At 41.5% G+C, this 21,165-nt stretch overlaps 1 protein-coding gene across 3 annotated transcripts in view; it reads right to left on the bottom strand.

Annotated features, from left to right (window-relative positions):
• The window catches only part of fam184ab (family with sequence similarity 184 member Ab), a 125,645-nt gene that overhangs the window by 22,436 nt on the left and 82,044 nt on the right, over window positions 1-21,165 (bottom strand). For all 3 annotated transcript variants that reach the window (XM_031861576.1, XM_031861577.1, XM_031861578.1), the window contains exons 13-17: window positions 20,638-20,788; window positions 17,766-17,978; window positions 10,932-11,085; window positions 7,859-7,986; window positions 1,419-1,603 (exon numbers count right to left, since the gene is read on the bottom strand). In XM_031861576.1, coding sequence (XP_031717436.1) covers window positions 1,419-1,603; window positions 7,859-7,986; window positions 10,932-11,085; window positions 17,766-17,978; window positions 20,638-20,788 — 831 coding nt within the window. The remainder of the gene's footprint in view (window positions 1-1,418; window positions 1,604-7,858; window positions 7,987-10,931; window positions 11,086-17,765; window positions 17,979-20,637; window positions 20,789-21,165) is intronic.

Here is a 21,165-nt window from a genome sequence, read left to right as displayed (position 1 = left end):
GTAAGCTATAGCTAGCAACTCACCAGGAACTCCAGTTCCTTCTGTTACTTCCCTCCAGGCTAACTCCCTTCTTCTCTTATCTCTCTAAGATTATGAAAGATTCATAAAGCCTCCCGATTACATGGAAATTTGTATTATGTAGGTGAATTTGATTTGCGCATAATCTTGTCTTTCCATTGACTTTGTATGCAATCACGCCACCCCTAAAATTCGCCTGCAGCGCACAATTAGAAGTGTTGGTATGTGGATTTTTTAAAATTCAGATACAACAAAGCTAGCACTTCCAGTCTCTATGCTAAGCTAAGGAAAACACCTCTGAGCTCCAGCTCTGTACTTAAGGTACAAACACGAGAGTGGTATCAATCTTCTCATCTAACTTTCAGACAGAGAGAGAATACGAGTATTTCCAAAAATGTTGTGTTTCTTTAAAATAACTAAAATCTAAATACCTGGTTCTTAAAAGTCAAAGAGTCAAACTTCATCAACACAAAAATACAAAAGGTCAGCCAATAGTGGATTTTTAAAGGCCGATATGATAACAATAGTTTGATTGATCTTGTATTGTAGACTAGACGCTGATAAGTGTTGCGTCATATGTTGAGAGATAACTTTTTTGAGGAGAAATAAACTGAAAACGTGTCAGATACGACATGAATACCACTTCTCTGCTTGCTGCAAAATCAGCTGTTCACCGGGACCGCCCACAATGTCTAACCCAGAAAGAATAATGGGTTGAAGGTTTTTATGGAGAATTTCTGAAAAAAAAAAAAAGGATCTCAGATGTAGTCTATATTGAAATATGTAATTCAAAATCAGCCAGAACGATTAATCGGTCGATCTCTTAAAAAAAGGCATCGTACAGATTGACTAGTGATCAGCAGCAAGAACTGAGGGTGGAGCTAGAGCTTAAAAACACCACCATTTCATACACGCTCCAAATAGAGAAGTCATGGACCACCACCCTGAATTCAGCAGCTTGGTTGCCAGGTTACAGTGTATTACGATAAACTGCACTGTGAACACACTGGTCTAGTATTACTCCAACTGTGTGAACATGAATATTTCAGAAAGTAAATCTTACACACAGAGAAGAAGATGCAAATCATGTCAGACATGGATAAAAAAGGATGAAGTCAGTTTGTGCTGGTTTTTAAAAGGATATGAACAGTTAGAAGTACATTTTTGATGAATGAAATGAAGCACATAAACGCAGCACACTGTCAGGGTTATTCACAGCAATCTGTGCTTTCAATTGCAATAACTTCAACTTGACGTATCTAAAACAAAATGAGCGTGTTATTATCTAGTTTGGTCATCACAACATCGTCTTCGCCTATGAGCTCAAGTTTGAACCGAGGCTTTCATTACAGTATTGTTTCGGGTTGTGTTTCAGTCATGCTCCGAGTGCCGAGTCATACCTGATCTGCTGATTGGCCTCGCTGCGGATCTTGAGCACCTCCTTGCCCTTGAGCTCCAGCTCTTTAGTCAGAGTGCTGATATTTTCATTGAGCGTGTGGATCTGGTGGTCAATCTGAGCGATGTGGTTCTTCCTCCTGGAGACCTCCTCCTGCAGCTCGGTCATCCGGCCCAACAGCTCGCGCTCCTAGGAAGGGGAAAAAAATCTGTATTAATTTTCATGGTTTAATGAGTTGATACCCCACAGTGTTATTTGTCCAATAATGATTTTTAATTACTTCTTGACTACTACAGGAAAATTCAAGGACACAGCAATTTACCTTTCTCATTCGTCCTCATAGCAGCCTTCAGTCATGTCATCTTTACATGAACTGAGAGGCACCGCATGTCTTAACATAGTAACAGGAAGCTTGTTTTGGCTAACTGTGTTAACATTGGTGTATAGTATAACATATTATTTCTGAAAGCATTGTGAGGAATAATAAACCTTATAAACACAAACATTTTAAGCCAACTAAATAGATGAGACGAAGGATAAATCCAGCTGTCTTCGTGACATTATACACACAATGTGAATTACAGTTAAAGGTGAAGCTTCTTAAAATACTGTATATACATTTTTTTTTTAGTAAATGTGCCGTATTTTGTGTAAAATATTGTATTTGTGTAAATGTAGATGGACAAAAACTTGTATAGAATTGAATCTTTCAGAAAACATTTTGAACAAAAGCTGAATATGACAAGCTTCAAATCTATAGGATTGAGTGCCAGGCTGTTCTGGTTGATTGTACTGGGTGCACAGTTATGTCGACTTTTGTCTCTACTTGTATTATGAAATATAACAAACTAGAAGGGTATTAATTAAGAGAGGCCCATTGCAAATGCCCGATCTCGCAATGTGAACCAAAGTGAACAATGATGTGCGTATCTGCCTTGTGATTTGGATCCGCTCCAAAGTTGAATGGGTTCTTCCTCTGCTCATGCTACACCCTTTCACCAAGTTTGATAAAAACGGGGTCAGCAGTTTGTTAATCACGCTGACAAATAAACAAACAAACCAAACCGACAAAACATGACCTCCTTAGCGGAGGTAATAAACAGGAACTGAAATTATAAAACTTGGGCCGAGTGTTTGAAAGGCGTTTAAACAGAGATGTACTCTTTTCTTATTGACGGCACAAACTAGGCCCATAATTACATGAGATGATTAATCTACAGTGAGCGAGTCAAAGTTCCTCACTGGCTGTTAAATGCTGAGAAACTGCCAATGAGCGTTAATGAATGAACTGACAGTGAATGGTAATAATGACTATTACTCACTGTCCAATAATGAATTGTAAATATAAATAACCACGTGTAGACTCAGCCACTCTTGCCGTCACCCTGAATGGTTCATATGAATTACAATATCCATGGCACTTGACTTCATTACTTAAGGGCCTATTTAGAAAAGGCTTAGATGGGATAGTGTTACCTTTCAAGGATAAGTTATGTGTAAAGAGGGAGCATTGCTGTCTAGGTATGTAATGTATCTTGTAAAACAAGAGAGTACGGGCTCACATGGCAAATGTTCTGACATTTTTTTAATTTATCCTCAAATATGACAAAAAATCATTGTCACGAATGCAGGTGCTCGTCTGCATCACTCAGTCATGACTTGCTGCCCTTTTTTATTCTTTATATATATTTTTTCTTGTTTATTGTAAATTTCTGTATGTACATCGAGAGCGGAGTGGAAACTGGAGACAAATACGCATACATGGCCAATAAAGCTGATTCTGATTTATCATCGTTCTCCACGTCTCTGAATGACGTCCATGTAGACCAACTACCCAAATCACTCGCGACCCCCCCCCTTCTCGATAGGGTGGTGAACGAATGCTTGGGTTCAATCAATGAGGATGTGACTCGCTACTTCTAAAAACCTGGTTTGAAATGATGGTTTTTAGATTTCAGCGCTGGTTGATTTAAGTGCTGGTTATTTGTTGGATTGAATGGGCGTCATCAGCGGTAATCAGCCTCATGGATGTGGGTTAGGTAGGTTCAGAAGGCCATTATCATCTGTTCACATGGTGGGTCAACATTACCAACACAAGAAGATGACAACCTCAAGTGATGGAGTATAATGTTTTAGGAAATTACTGAGCATTCTTTGAAAGATGAAACTAAACATATGGGACTGTTTTTTAAAAGATTTAAATCTTCAGCAGGGACCAGTGGTGCTTGGGGCCACCGACAGACCACCCTCATGCTTTAAGATAACAGTACTGGTCCACACATGAGATTACCGATGAAAATGTCAAACCCAAAATGTTGACCTGATGGAGGTCTAAGGACTGAACTGCTAGTAATAGAGAAAGAGATTTTGATCCGATGTCTGCAAATTAGATTTTTTATTTTTTGCTGTGTCAGAACCTTGTTGATACTATAGTTGAAAACATCTGTATCTTGTCATTAGGATCTACCAGCCGTCGACACGCAAAGCTGCTGTGTTAAAACCCCTTTACATGACGGGGAGCAGCGGCAGCCTTGTTTGCCAAATTGATCATTATGTTTAGAGACTTGAATGAAGAGGCAAAGACTCCCAGAAGAGGGCCACTTAACTCCACCAGAATCAGATTAAATATCCTCAAGTTATCGCTCACTAATGATGCCCCACTTTGCAAAAAAACTCATCCCACTTTATAACAATTTATTCCAAGGACTGTGTTCATATATCCAAAAGCCATAATCTTGTATAATCGCCTCATGGTCACAACCCCCTGCCTCGCTATCTGTCTCCATCTGAGTCTCCCTCAACATCCTAATTTAATGTCATTGGCAGATATTTTGCCGTCCATAAACCTAGCGCCGCAATTAAACACAATGAGGACAGGGCAGATTAATCCTTTAATGACTCATTTACTCATTTCACTCTTCATTCTGGAGGGAGAGTGAGAGACAGGAGGCACAGAGGCAAAGAAAACCCAACAAACTAACAGGAAGGGTAAAAAATGACAGGATAAAAGAAAGGAACAAAGAAGATGGAAAATGCATTTAGGGGCATTCAGGAGGATTTGAAGTATTTATTGCATGGGGACTGTTTTTCTTTAAACTCTAATTTTATCAGCGGATTCATCTGTTCGATGTTCACATTGATTGCAGGCAAACGGGCTGGTTTGTGGCACCGAGGTCTACTTCATCTCTCTCTTTCTAATCTCTATTCTCCTCCACACCAAAGAACTTGGTTAAATAAAGGAGTTAATGTGCACCATCTTCTTTATGCCTGACGCCCTCTCTATTTTCTCATTTTTAAGTCTTTGAAAAATAAATAGGTTCTTTAAATATTCATCAGGTGAGGACATTAGCCGGCCGAATCTCCTGAATCTTACTGAAAATGGAAAAATGTATTAAAGATGACGGGTGGGCATTTCATCCATCCAGTCTGACAGATAGAATATTATATAATTAACGGCTTCTTTATAGAATACCATAAATGTGAACCTTTTTATTACATTAAGATTGTGATGGTTATCTTTTGTTTTAGTGGACAATTGTAGTGTTGCACTGTTTTCACCAGTGTTTCGCGACCCAATTCACGATAGGCCTCATCCATAAATCACGAGATGAGTGAATCTGTGCGTAGATGAATGTTCCTGACCATGTTTGATGCCATTTCCACATTATCTTCTATCATCTTGACTAAACAAGCCATTTTGAAGAGATACACGTTGGAAAACAATCACAACTTTGTCAGTTAAACAAATTGTCAATTTGAATAAGTAGGTCACAATTGTCAGAACATTCAGGCGTCTCATGCGGCTCGAAGGTGTACTGCAGATATTAATGTGGAATAAAAGACTATGGGAGTTCACGTTCAACATTTGCATATTTATTTTCAATGTGCTCTCCTCGCTGGTTGAAGTTGAAGTGGGCAGGGACTTTGTGGACTTTTTTTGCCTCTCAAGCTACTAAACAGTCCACTCTACCTCTCATCGGAGGTTGTTGAGGCTGAGAGGGAGACAGCAGACACCACTCAGGGCTGACACGAGCACCGCCACCTCCTCTGCATTATTTCAGGTCAATAAATTATTCTGTCATATTTTCACCAACAGGGAATATTATCATAAAAAGGATGGCAGAACTGAGCATCAATCAAATCAGTTATGATGCAAAAAGAACTTCATCTATCATAAAGTATCTCTATCAAGGACAATAAATATGATTTTATAAATTTAAAGGACTGTGCAATAATAACACAGAGGATTATACTACATTCATATTTTGTTTGTTATACTACAGAATGTGCTGCAATTTGTTTGTGAAACCAAACCCAAGTTAACCTAAGTTACTATTAAAGTATCTTTTCCCACTATCAGGTCTGCCTGCTATTAAACAACTGGATCCAAATCACAACTGGACTTTTAATGCAAAAAAAAAAAAGAGGAAAGGAAAATAATGTGAAATATTAAAATGGATTGGGACGAAAGAGCCGCAAGAGAAAACGACAGCACTTCTAAGATACTCTACTTATATCGATGAAAAAATAATAACTTCATGTTCAGAGAGAAAGACGCACGTTGTCAGGAACACTAAAAACCACATCAAAGATCGAACGATATGATGGAAATAGAACAGAACAGATATTGGATGTCAAGAGAAGCTGATCACGTGATCATTGATCAAACAAGTAAAGTATCTCCAGGGAGACGGATGACAATGTGTACACCCTGTACTTCATCAGCCTCTTCCTCCCCGTCTGATGTCTGTTAAGTAATTAGAGGTATAAAAACATTATTTAACTCAGCAGGACGACTGCTCGCAGCTGAGCTCTGATGACTCAACTCAGGAAGTTTCGGCTTATGTGCCATTAGGGCTCCGGCACAGCAAACATGGAATTAATGTAAACGCACAAACTCTCAAAGTCTCTGCCTCTGAATTTGTACACGCAGCGTTTTACCCTAAAAGAAAAATTCACTCGGTGGGTCACAGTTTGTGCCGTGAAATCTGCTGGATTATTCTAAAGCAAAGGGAGATAACAGCAGATGGTGAAAGGACAGAAAGGATAAAGCCTCTTCCAAATTAGGGTGGCCAAACAGTGATGTATCCTGCCAGAGACACAGAAATTGCTCCCAATCCAAATCCTTCGTTGCATCTCATCCCTTCTCTCTCTCTCTCTGCCATCACATTTTATGTCTGATTTTCTGCTGTGCCCAATCAAGCTATGACTGCCCAAAAAGTTATCTTAAAAAAAGAGGGGAAAAGTATTTAAAAGTACCAGAGCTTTTGCTGATTTGTGATGTGTATGATAGGATTTGAGATGTGTATGCATTAGAAAAGAAGCCAGAAGCCAGCACTATAAATTAAAGCTCATTTAGTGTACATATAAACAGTCAGCCAATTAAATTCTTTCTTGATTTATTCCAAAGTAAACAATGGGAATCTACTTGGGCGTCAAAAAGTAGCTTGCGTGCTGCAGCAGCGACTGAAATATGTATTTCCTGCACACGTATGACTGACAGGCCGTACAGACTGTAATAATCTATTAACTATTAACTTTCATTGACCTGATTGCCTTAGCAACTAAAGATGAGAGTGACTGATGGTGGAGTGTGTGTGTGTGTGTGTGTGTGTGTGTGTGTGTGTGTGTGTGTGTGTGTGTATTGAATACAACCAGCTGTGCTTCTCTGCTGGGACATCTGTATCACAAGGCGATGAGAGGGGAACTCATGGTGTTTGGGGTAATTAGTAAGATTTACAAGAAGATGGTAAGAGGATAGCCTGCCGTGTGTGTGTGTGTGTGTGTGTGTGTGTGTGTGTGTGTGTGTGCCTGTGGCAGGTGGTATTTCAGGCACACTCGCTAATCTAATTTCTGTGTGACAGCTGGCACAGGTAAACATTAAAAACAAATAAAGAAACCTGAATGATCTAAATATCTAAACTACTTTTCCTGTCAGTTAAATCTCTTGATGTATTTGTGATCAATATATCAATTGTTTTGTCTTTAAAATGCCAGAAAATAGTGAAAGCTGCCATCACAATTTTAAAGATTTTCAATTTAGTTGTTTAACATAGCTTGTTTGGTGTAACAGTATAATAGCTAAAGATATCAAAAATGGTTGTTGATTAGTTTTCTATTGATCAACGAATCACTTCAGAACCACCTTCGGCTAAAATCATGAAGATTTTAATGAAATCAAATCCCATTTTTTTGTTTTAATCATTCAACTGGCAAACATTGGGTTGCTTCCAATGTCCACTGTAGGTATATACACCGACTACGGATGACTACCTCATACAACCCCACTTCATAACATCCAAACTATCCCTTTAAGTGTGTAATATTGAGATCTATTTTCCAGTGTTTCCTACTAGAATAGCTTCTTTGGAGACTGACGGTGAATGTGTTGGTAGATGTAGTAATAGTGTGACTCAAACAGATGATGCAGACGTGGTCTCCTACCTGTATCCGGTTGTTCTCCAGGGTTTTCTCCAGCTCCACCTTGGCTGCGGCCGACTCTTGTTGGTGTGTTTGTCTCAGGTGTTCGATGGCTGATGCGTGGATGTGGTTCAACTCTGATCGCAGAGAGGCTGATGGGGAAAAGTGCAACAGAAGAAAAGGACATATTTCATTTGTAGAGAGCAAATCACACACGTGGAAACAGCTTGTTTCAGACCCAGTGATTTTAAAGCTTTTTGAAAAAGCTTCCTCCGACCATTAGTCTGCTTGTAAAAAAGTGCTCATTACAGGCAAAGGCATTTTTATTACAAAATAAATAAATAAATAGTTTTTTTTTTTTACTTCGCACGTAGAGCAGAGTGCTTCGGATGCCTTTGCCCAAGTGGCCTTTAATCCTCACTCCAATGAACATCTTTCATTGTAAACAGTCTGATGGTTTAGAGAAGCATATAGAGAGGTAAGTCACACAGCTATTAGCTTTCTACTTGAACGTAAGACACATTTATAATGTCAGAATAAAGCAATACAGCAGTGGAAGCTGACCACTGCAGTTCTTTTTTAAAATCAAGAAAATATGAGAAAAACGCATAATATTCACCTACACTCCCATGAGACACACAGATGTAGATACACACACACACACACACACACACATTCACACACACGGACAGGATGAAGACAATGGGGAGAGGGCGAGAGATGAAGAGGAAAAAAGGGTTATAAAAGGACGTCAGGATGTGGGAAGTGAGAGATAGATGGGAGCAGCTCTCCAGTGTCGGGACCATGACATGAAGGTTAATGGAAGACCATTTATCACAGCACAGCACTGGTGCTTCAGTGGTGGCACTGAAAACTGGGTAAAGATAGAGATTTTTCTGCACTTTCTAGCTGTGTTGGTCTACCTTAGACTTTCTGCTGATGTTCTCAATATATCACATTATTGTACATAAAAAAACATTGAAGTGATGCACATAATAAGGCATCGATACTCGAATACCATCAAAAGAACATACAGTCATACAGACACAGTGATTATACATATCAATACATACATACCAACACTATATATACAGTATATACATATACATTACACAATAAAAATAATATATTAAAATACACTACAAAATATGTAATATACAATATTAACATGGGGTAATATACTATATAAGTGTTTTATTATTTACATTAAATGAGGTATAGTGAGAAAATAATGTGCAAATGTATCATGTGCAAGGTTATTGAGGTATAAAGGATTTGATGGGAACTATACAGTTGAGCGTTCTCTGTTAGACAGAGGTGAGGTGTTGTGAAGGGTTATTGCTTTGGGCAGCAAAGGTTTCCTGTATCGGTCTACCTGACAGTGAAGCTGAATCAGTCTGTGAGAGAAAGAGCTCCACTGTCTGTCCGGTGGGTAGTGGAGAAGGTGGTCAGGGTTCTTATCCTCAATAGATAACAGTTTGTTCAGTGTCCTCCCCTCCACCACAACTCAAACGGAGCCTGGTCTGCAGCCAATAACGGAGCCATAATGAGCTAATAAAGTCTGTTGGTGTGTCCGGCTCCAATGCTGCTCCCCCAGCAGACTAAAGGCAAAGCACAGTGCACTGGCACACGTTGAAGGATCTCAGCTTCCTCAGGATATGCCTGCTCATCCCCTTCTTCTAGACAGCCTCAGATTTGGTCTTCCAGTACAGTCGGTTCAGTTGTCGATGTAGATGCCCAGGTACTAGTTATCCTCCACCACGTCAACCTCCTCTCCCAGAATGCACTAGGCTTGTGAAGCCGTCCTCTTCCTTCTGAAGTCAGTCACCATCTCCGTGGTTTTGGCCACGTTAAGAAGCAGATGGTCTCTTCAGGCCCACTCCCCAAATCATCCACCAGCTTTCTGTGTTCCTCTTCCCACCTCACACTTCTACACCCGACCACTGCAGGGTTGTAAGAAAACTTGACCGGATGTTGTACTGAAATTCTTTGGACGGAGACAGCACAGTCCCCTGCTGCGCTCCAGTACTACCAGCTGCCATTTCAGACCGAACAATAGACTGTATGTATAGAAGAAGTGGACGTAGTCACTGTGACGTCACCCATTGGTTTGTGGACTGCTGTGTTGAAGCCTTGAGTTTGACATTTTGGCCGTCACATTCTTGGACTTTTTCTCAAGCAGAGGAATCGCCCCCTGATGGCCATGCGACAATGAAAGTTTAAGGCGCTTCCACTCTTTTCAGAACCGGAGGTTGCAGCGTGGATGTTAAGGAGATGGTGGACGTGTCTACTCTCATTTATTGGTACTTGTCGGTTCATGTATCAATTTCCCTCATTCATTTCAGCCTGATCACTTTCCAGGAAACGTATTAAGTGTCCCATATTTTCCTAAATTTACCACGTAGATTAATTTCTCCAAAGCAAGGCAGCAGGCCATTCCCTGTAACCACATTGCAGGTGTAGGGCCGCCCATCCTTTCCCACCTCAACGCAATCACTGTCCCAGCCTGAGGCAGGCATGTATTAATCGAGGGGCGCAAAGTGAGTCATGATAGATACCTAATATGCAGAGCTTCGCCTTAAGAGGGATTATGCATCAATAATTATAATGGATCATTCTGCATCACTTTTACTTTTGATACTTTGAATATATTTTGATGCCTTCACTTTTGTACTTTTACTTAAGTCACACTTTCAATGCAGGTCTTTTAATTGACCCTGACAGGTTATTATGCTGCCTCTTGTTGAAGGTAATTTTTATTATTAGAACATATAAAGCTGTACTTTCATGAATTCCAACTGCATATGGGCAGAAAAATGTGTACTTGTACATCTCAAAGTAATAGTCATACATCCCTATTTACAACATGAAAGAGCAGAGGTTGTTCATTTTCTTTCAGTTTCCACTGTGAAATCTGTGCACACTGTGACCAAAGAAAAAGTAATTTTGCTGAAAAGGAAAATGGGCCAAAGGGTCATGGGAGGGTGAATCTTGTTTATGCAAGCACACACACCACACACACACACACACGCACACACACACACACACACACACACACGCACGCACACGCACACACACACACACTTGAAGCCCTTACCCAGCATGGCTTTGCCATCGTCCTCCAGTTCAAAGCGGAGTGTTTGCAGCTCTTGTTCCGACTGCTGCTTGAGTGTATCGATACTCTGGCGGTGAGCCTCTCTTAGAGACTGCAGTTCTGCATGGTGATGATGGCGGAGACGCTCCTCCAAGTCCTGATGGAGAGATGAGAGTGGGGGGGATCAGGGGAGGATGAGCGAGGATAACAGAAAGGAAAATAGGGAGAAAAGGGAAAACAGAGTGGTGGTGGGGGGGGGGGGGGGGGGGGAGAGAGTGGGAGGGATTAGAGAAAAAAGTAGGGTGGAGAAAAATAGTGAGGAGAGGGAGAGAATGAGGAAGATTTGTGGATGAAAAGTTGAAGACGTAGGAGGAGATGATGGATTGGGAGGAAAAAGTAAAATTGGAAAAGTAAGGAAAGTATTTTAGCATCATTTAAAATCCTCTATAAGGGCTGAAGGAGAAACTGGCCAATCATCACAGTGACTTAAATTGTACCGAAACACCAGCCAAGAAGAGAAAAGTAGAGATGAGATCACCCCCGATGTCGAAAAAAAGACAATTCTCCCGAACTCATATACTTGAACTCATAAAAACTTAAAAGGTTTGCTGACAGTTTCAACGGATTCCTGTGCAGAACGACCTTGGCTGAGAGGAAAATCAATTGAAAGTCACTCTACAGAAGAGCTTTTAAGAATTAAAAAAGGTGAAGTCACCTCACTGACGAAATGCATTGTAACATGGACAATTGCTTCTATTTCAGTTTTTAAATAAAATTGAGGTAAGGTCACCTTTAAAAATCCTGAAAAGAATTGACTGAAACTTGGACGTTAATAATTCTATTTGTGGAGGAAACAGCAGCCCATCGTACTTCTTTAGTCACACAACAACATGCTGCTTTCTTTATGTTAATCGCTTTTTTATTTAAATGAAAGGATTCATTAAATCATGTTCAGTTAGTTGCATCCAGGTGTTGATGATTGTGTATTTGCTTAATTACAAGATTTTTACAAACATATTAAAATATTAGCAAAGAAAACTGACTTGTTTACACAGTATTAGCATCAGGCATTAGCAAAGCTGAATGGAGGGCTGCCACAACACACACACACACACACACACACACACTCTGCTGGCAGTTGAACGTTTACTCTGGCAGAAAGAGCTGTTGATGTGTGAGGAGCCACATTGCTTGCCTGAGTGTTTATAGGAAATATGGTTTAACTTTTTGGGAAACACATTCACTAACTCGACAGAAGTTGGTTGTGTGAAGTGTCTTACTTCAGTGGGCTCATCAATTTGGACAAAGTTGGCTTTCAGCCGGCTTGTTGGCAGTGAATGTGAGACCAACATTACATTTGACCAGCAACTCTCAATTAGTTTTTTTACTATAAACAGTTTTTAAAATTGATCACAGTAATCATGAGTTTTGCCATACTTCCAACACAAAGATACGCACCACACAAATGATGAACCAATTCATGTAAATCGCCCTATAATAACCTGTATCTAAAATAATATCCAGATGAATTATTAAAACACAATCTTATTCTAACAACAGGTCACAGAGTTGGGATCTCATTTTCATTATTACACAAAGCTCTGAAAGCCCACCATTGCAGACAAGGAAACTGCTGTTCAGTTTAACCCATCTTCTTTGGTCAATAAAATATTAAAATGCTCTTTTGCAAATCATAACTAGAACCCATCAACAAGGAACATCTAAAATGATATTCATAGAAGGTTGACGGCAACATCTGTGGCATTTTAATTCGCCAATATGTAATGCCTCAGGGAAATGATTCATGGAAGGAAGAGAGCTCTGAATATTCAAATGAACCTCGCCCCGAGGAGGCAGTCTCGGTTTCTTAGCGTCTGACGAGGCACTCGTGCTGTTTTTGTGGTAACACTTGAAACAAAAGTGTTACAGTTCATTAATGACTTTGTGAGTGAGTGGATAAAAATGTTGTTCACGCTGTATTTAGTTGTGTTGCACACGAAAACTGATACCAACAAGTATTACAGCAAGCATCATCTCTGTCCTTTTATTGTCAGTCTGCCAGTCACTAACTCTCCCTGCCCTGCAAAAGTCACAGTTGATTCTTCCCCGAGCACCTCCTGACCTCCACGTCCACCTATGCACCTGCTTGCAAACCCTTATGATGAGCTCCCCAGGACAGTATATGCATACCTATCCCTCAGCCTCATTTCCTCACCCAATAATCTATTGTGTACTTTGCTGTCTTCAAAGGCAGTGATGTCGTCTTGCACGAGTTTTTGAATTTGCATTGCAACATTTTGTTGTCATATTTTTATTGACCCTAAATGAAAAAAAAAAAGATGTAGGACCTTGCCTGGAAAAGAGAAACCCCCTTTTTCCCCTTTCTGGAGCCACTCCCTGGGAGAAGAGCTTGCTGGTGAGTGCCTGGTGGCCGGGTCTTGATACATGCCTGAAAAATCTACATAGAGCCGTGGCTCTGTGGGATAACCACTCGCAGGGGTAGTCATTGGGGTCGGGTGCATTGTGAGCCGGGCGGGAGGCAAAAGCGCCGACCCCTGGCATCGCAGACTCACTCTAGGGACGTGGAATGTCACCTCTCTGGCGGGGAACGAACCGGAGCTTACGACTGTGTCCCCCAGGGGGGGTCCTGTGGGGGGTACTGCGGGAATCCGGGGCACTATCCTCCTGGACGTCTTCCATAGAACCTCCTTAGAGGTTTTCCAGCCACGTCCAACTGGTAAGAAGCCCTGGGGTAGACCCAGAACATGCTAGAAGGATTATATATCTAGTGTCCTGGGAATGCCTCTGGGTTCCTCAAGAGCTGGACAGGGTTGCTGTGGAGAGGGACATCTGGACTATCCTGCTAGGCCTGCTGCTCCCATGAACCGGCCACGGACAAGTGGAAAGATAATGGAATAAGAAACGGTTGGAATTTCTATTGTGGTTTTGCTTTGGATTACCATGTATTTTGAATCTGCAAGATTATAATTAAGTGTTAATAAGTTTGCTTTACAATCTTGCAGCATGTTTGTACCTGTGAAATACACTATTTTTATGCTGTATGAGCAAAGTCAAAATCCCACTTGTTTACAGTATTTATGACACAAGGATATCACAAATAATATGACAATACACTGGTGAAATGAAAAGGTGCATTTTCCAAGTTGTGATCCTGTTTTACTGTTGAGTTATTGCTTGTTAAAGCCCAAATCAAAGGGGGGGGGGGGGAGAGACACATACATATATCCAATCAAAAGTGATTTGGGGTGACTAGCTTACTCTTTCATCATATAAAACCACATTTGACCTCGAGCTTGTGTCAGTTGGCAAAAACTTTGTTTACATTTCAAAAGAATGTAGTTGAGGTTTATTCTGCTGCATCACATTCTCCAGTGAAGCTCCGTATGCTGCTGTATTTGCTCAGCCGCACCCTCATAATTGTGTGATCTGATCACATCTTTAAAATCCCTCTTGTAACAATACACCATTCACATATTCCGTTTCACTCATCAACATGTCACCTAACAGAACCGAAGGACGCTGAGAGGACTGTTAATGTCCATAGCTGATCCTCAGTTGGTAAACATACTAGTAGTGTTGAAACCCTAGTGGGAGGTTTTATCACAGTATGAGGAAGCCACTAATCTCTCCTCTTTATTGGTATTGATCATTGGTCTTTTTGTACCGTGGGTCAGTAAAAAAAACATACCTTTTATTCCTTTAATTAAAGGAAGCACATTAATTACTCCCAATCGCAGTGAGCATAATTACAAATTGACTGTAATGTTGTCACATTCACCTCCTGCTCTCTCCTCTCTGTGCTGTTTGTCTATGTGGATTGCCCGGTGGTTCAATCTCCATTCCATTACTGGACGGTCAATATTTGTTACTTTGCTGGTGGGCGAGTCCATTTAACTGAGTGAAAAAGGGGGTGATACTGATGAGCAAGAGTGAGACACGGGGATAAACACACAGAGACTCAGGTACTCTGCCAGGCTGATCCATTCGCTTCAACACAGGTCGTAATCCTGACCCTGAGGACAACCTAAAGACCGAGTTTGAGGAACTGAGGTGTCTAAAAGGGTTGTAGCTTAAAAGTGTATCTGCTTTGTAGTCAGGTGATTTAAAGCCTCAGAGGAGCAGAATATTAATACCTAAACTAACCTGCAGCCAACACTGTGACTTTGAAACAGGTGTAACATGTTCTATTCTCCTGGTCTTAGTCAGCACTCGAGCTGCTGTATTATCCTCAGTTTACTTTGCTTTCTTTGGCAGACCAGATCAGAGAGCCTTACATAGTGGAGCCTGCTAGAGATAAAGGCACACATAACCTTCTCGGTATCTGGCCGTGAGAAATGACTGCACGCTGGCTGGATTCCAGAGTGGGAGTTTTAGTGTCATATATTTCTTTAAAGTGGGCTTCAAAATTCAGACAGATCAGAAGAAAAAAAGAATATATAGCTAAGTTCTGGCTTGACATGTAGTGCTCAAGATTGCGGCAATGTGAATGGACAATTTATAGAATTCGGACACACATATTGAGGTTTTGTTAGCTCATAAAGATGTACCACAGATTCAACAAAACAAATAGTCTACAGCCAAGCTAGCGGCTCTGTGAATCTGCAGGATTCACAGAGACACAACAACAACACAACAACCCCTGGAGCCCTGCCGCTAAAGAGGTGACTGAACCAGTGGCTTCACCATCACGTACTGTACATTTCTTTTTCATGTGTGTATTCTTGCTATTAATTGGGCATTTTGTGTACTGATTGGTAGAGTAGGTAAAACAATTCTCCCTCCGACAGCGTGCAGGCAAAAGAAAGTGAGCGAGAGTCTGAAGATAAGGAAGACAAAAGATGATGAGCAAATCAATAGGCTGCCAACTGCTCTCTGCACACTCACAATTTCTATTTGTAGCATTTTAGTAGCAAGAAGTCAGGGAGCTAAATTAGGTTTTGTGAATGTGTTGCGGGGATTTGCAACAACTTTATTACTCCCGGGATGTAACCGTGCGCAAACAGATAACACAACAGATAAGACAATCTGAACGTACCTCCCACACACACACACACACACACACACACACACACACACACACACACACGCACGCACACACACACACGCACACACAAATCATCCATCTAATGCCTCCACTCTGGATAATTGAGTTTTCTCTCCCTGCACTGAAATATAAACAGCCCAGCAACCATAAAAGCCCTCCGTAAAGCGGTTAACACTTTATTCCCCTGCTTATTAACTGACATTGTGACACAAGAAAGAAGAGTGCTTGACAGAAAAGGTGGTCAATAGTGTGGTTATATATCGAGGGAGTGTGCACCAGCTGTTTTGTGTATTTGCATCAGAGAAAAAACAATTGGAGGAGGAGAGGAGAATAACAGGGCAGAGAAGGTTTGTTACAGCAGTCAGTTTGGTTTACGGGAAAATAATGAAGACTGCTGATTTCACAAGTGCTGTGTGACTCAGAGGTGACACACACACACACACTCGCTCGTCCTCAGACACATTTGTACTCAAGGAGTTGCCAAAAACACATCATAAGGTCGCCGTTCCCTGACCTCCACTCTGCCAAAAGCATTAATACAATTACGGCGTCCAAGTCAGAAAGGGGATTTGGGATTGTAATGTATAGCTCATCCAAATCGACCTTGACTGTGAAATGGAAGGATTAGCGTTGAAGAACATATTCTTGGCACCTTGAGGAGTGCGTATGTTGGTTTGAGCGTGCATATTTTGACATTACAAAGAGGAAACACAGAGCTGTCAGCAAAGCTTCTCGATATAGAAGCTGCCTGCCGTCAGTGAGAGTGAGTAATGACGGCGATGACTCAGTCAACCCTTGACTCTGAAGAAGCTCTCTTGGTTAAAAATGTCATGGATGGATTCTCCTGAGGAGCTTCTCCAACTGCGGCAGCTTTTAGTTCATTGGTTCTAATCATTCTCCAGTTTTGAAGAATGCATATCTTTACAAACTTGGGAGCTAAGTGGTTTGACTTTTCAGTGTTCTGAAAATGCAGGTTTGGCTTCATGGCCTCACATTTCTACAGCCATTATATTAGATCGACATTTGTTTGAGAATGATGTATTTAGGTAAAGGATCTACACTGAGAGGATAAGGGAGGTGTTGCTTTTAAATATAGAGTAAGTTCCAGGATAAATGTTGTTAGTTATACATCAGAACTCTCTCCATGGTGCTGAATTAGCCTGAGTTCGAGGTATGCATCTAGTTGCTGTCCATGGTGCTGACTCTCCCTAGTTCTTAGGTTATCTGTGGCACTGCTGCCCTTCTGAGTCTGAGCTACGCACCACAATGTCCCACCAAGTGCTGCATGGTACTACGATACTAGAAAGGTATCGCAATACCCTGCCGCTAAAAAAATGGTACGATGCCCCGTTTAATTAGTACCGGTACTTTATGGATGGCAGTGTTTTAACAAGAGCCGTAAGCTATTTCTTATGAGTTGTGTTGGGGCAGTCTGTGTGCGGCGCTCTGCTGAGGGACAGCATTGGAATTGGGATTCTGCGTGAGCAACTTCGCTGCAGGTGAGACTGGGCGGTCAAAAAAAACTGTGGGTCCTGGGATCTAGCCAGCGCTAACCAAAAATATGGAGTCAATAAATAGGAAAAACAGGAATATAACAAAGTGGCTCTAATTACCGACCAAATTTACCGATACACTTCAAGCATCTTATCTCCCCAGTAATTCAGCAATTACTTAATCCACCAGCGTAGTATTTGAATTCAATCCATGCAGTCGCCCCCCTCTTCTTACCAGACAAAACCGCAAAATGGACCGACAGGTTCGCCCCCTCCTACCTTTAAGTCCCTCTTCCTGGCGTGCTCCATGTCCTGCATGGAGCAGCAGTGGACCTCCTGCAGACGCTGTTGTCGCCTCTGGTGCTCCGTCTGCAGCTCGTCCAGCTGCATCCTCAGGTGCTCTCTCTCCTGGCTGAACTGGTGCTGCAGCTGCTGCAGCGACGACTGCGACTGGGACAGCTGCATCTCCAGACTCTGCTTCAACAGGGAGATCTGGAGAGGAACAGACACAATACTAAATGTCAGACCGGGAGGGAGACCCTTTCTTGGGCGGTTAAACAAGCCGCTGCTCGCACACCTCTCCGTACATGTATTCAGTATTTTTTATTAAAAAGGAAAGCGAATGGATTGTGCAGGAAGAGCGAGACGTTGAAGGAGGTTTAGGCCGTCTCTAGGGAGCAGCATATTTGTGCAGCAGAATAACAGAGAAGGGCTGGCAATCAATCAGGCTTCAACAAAGATCGCCATATTCAGACGTTTGTAATTCTTTAAAGCCTCAAGCAATAACGTACATAATAAACTCTGGCTAATGGTGTGGGGCAATGAATATAGCACTAGAATTCATTGTTGGGAGGAAGCAGCATGATTCACCAAATGAGTCTGTCTGGACGACTTATGATAATGAGTATTCGGGCCAATGTGGAGATAAGAAAGAGTAACCGTGTACAACTTGCTCTGGCAACACTGTATTTGACTGTGACGCCAGATTTGATAACTAAGCTCAAAAGGAATACATGCATTATTTGGACGACCTATGACGTACAGCTGCTGTGTGAAGATCCCACATGCCCTCCCGTGTCTAGAACAAGCAACACTTGTTGGCAGGATGCACAATGACCCAGGGATGATAACCATGTCCGCTTTATTGGAGCAAACTGACAGGTGAGACCAGCTGGACCCTGAATCATTTATTTATCAACACTTTGAAACATAGCTGGAATAAATGAATTCATCATCTTTTGAATGGACTTGCGGACCATCACACATGGGATTGCTGCGCACAACACAGAGAGATTCTCAGCGAGCCGAAAATGCAGCTCAGTCTCAATAGCTGCGTCCTAAATTTGGAAACGGTATTATGACTAAGATGTGAGTCATACGCTGTGTCATAAGGGTTGCAGAGCTTTATTAACACAAGAACGTGGTTACATATGCTGTATTCTGACCCTTAAATTACCATGTTAGGGTTTCTAAACCGTGAAACTAAAACTATAGTTTCTTTCAGTGGATGTCTTATTTTATTAATTGATTTTTCTTTTTTTTTTGAAGATTGCTTACTTTATAGTTGGATACAACAAATACATATTCAATAATGTCCCGAGGGAAGCATTTGTCTTTTAATTAGCTAAATGCTTCTCTATGTTCTCCAGCTATTTGCAAATAGCCTGCCATTTGGCTGGGTTGGGTGATCACTCTCTGTGGCACTGTCATTGTAAACAACAACACCATTAACATTCCACAGTGCGTTTGTATAAAAGTGTTGCTCCGTGCTGCTTTAACTCGTCGTTGACCCTTAGGAAGGTATTGTGACTCTACCTGATAACACTTTTAAAATCAGAGCTGGAGGTGCGTAATGTATTGCTACCTGTGCACACATTCACCCCTATACCTCATCAAATAAAGTGCAGATTACAATGACGCTGATATTTGCACACAGTGAAGCATCTTTTACATATTTAGTAAAAGATATATCTGCCCAGGCACCAGGGCATCACAGGCACAGAGATAATATTCTGTTAAAATACAGGCCTTCAGAAAACAGCATTTGATTTCCAAACGGCATCGGGGCCGACCGCCTCTCTGATTTGACATCAGAGTAAATAAATATGGTCCTGCTGATTGCCAAGGCGTGAAGCGGACACATTAATCACTGGACGGGTGCTGATGGACAGCGCGGCGACAGGCCGGTGTACGCCGGTGACCACAGGAGGGCTTAGTCACGCTTCATTAATATTAGCGGGAGGTCATTAGCAGCAGCTGCCCGCTCCGGTGAATTCGCAGCAGCATCAAATAATGAAGGTGTGAGTGGGTTTGTCCACCAGTGCGAGGGAGATATAAGTCAGTCTGGCCTTGCAGGAGACAACAGGAGCTTTGAAGGGATGCGGTTGATCTGATCGCCTTTCTCACCCTCTCCCTCACTCCCTATTGATTTTCTTAGTACTGGCTGCAGGCATCTGGTATTCACCGCCCAAGTTGAGCATTAAACCATCTTCAACCAGTCAATGACAGCACCTCCACTCATCCTCAGTGGTGGAATGTAACTGAGTACATTACCTCAAGTACTGTACTGAAGTACAATTCTGATGGAATTGTGCTTTACTGAAGTATTTAAATTTGATGCTGCCTAATACATCACTACATTTCAGAGGGAAATAGTGTGCTATTTACTACACTACATGTATTTGATAACATCAGTTACTTTGAAGACTCAAGGTTGATAATACAAAATATAAATCAACTTATAAATCAGGATGTATAATTATAGATTACTGGAAGCTACTCTGCATAATGAGTACTGTAAGTTTTGGTATTTTAATACTTTTACTTAAGTAACATGTCGAATTCAGGACATGAGTGTTTTTATTATTTTTACTAAGTGAAAGATCTTCCTCCACTACTTATCCTTTACATCCAGGACTAGTTATCATTTTCTCCTTGCTGGTTCTTTTGGGACTTTAATTTTTAATTTTGAACATTATATTGTCTGTTACTTTAAGAATTTTGTAAAGCCTTTAACTTTTAAGGGCCAAAAATACAAAAAAAAAGGCTTCAACATGGTCTAATTTCATTCCAGAGAAAGACCTAGAGGAAGGCTGGTCAACAACACAAGTGCACATACTGCACCGCACAGATCCCATGGCAGTAGTCCTACCTGTTCCAGAAGGTCCTCCACTTTCCTCTGCCAGCTCTCCCTGGCGTTGCTCATTTCCTGCTCCTTGTTTTGTGCCAGCTGACTCAGCGCTGAGGCCTTGTCCTCCTCGTGGTCCTCTCTCAGCTCCTCGCGTAGCTTCTTACACTCCTGCCTACAACAGAGCAAAACACACAGATAGATGTATTCATTTTTCAGGTACTTTGCTAATGCTGTGATCGAGAGGGATTCACCAAAACTGCAACAAAAACCAGCTAAAAAAAAATCCCGGTCAGTGCCTTTACACCTTGAATAATCAATATAACAAAAACCGATGTGATAGAATAATCATGTATGAGTGACGTGTCTGTAAAAGACAGAGCAGTGAAAGAGAGGAAGAGCGGGTCGTCTTCCAAGTGGAAGATCAGCGGAGCCCCGGCTCCCCCAGTCCATATGTCGTGTCCTTGGGCAAGACACTGAACCCAAAACTGTAACGTGAGCCTCCGAGTGCAAAACCGGTGGAGTGAGCCGAGGGGTATTCGGTTTGTTGCA

The sequence above is a fragment of the Anarrhichthys ocellatus genome, unplaced genomic scaffold (assembly GCF_004355925.1).
Source record: "Anarrhichthys ocellatus isolate YVR2014 unplaced genomic scaffold, GSC_Weel_1.0 scaffold25, whole genome shotgun sequence".
NCBI lineage: Eukaryota > Metazoa > Chordata > Actinopteri > Perciformes > Anarhichadidae > Anarrhichthys > Anarrhichthys ocellatus.
This window is presented reverse-complemented; position numbering and strand designations above follow the sequence as displayed.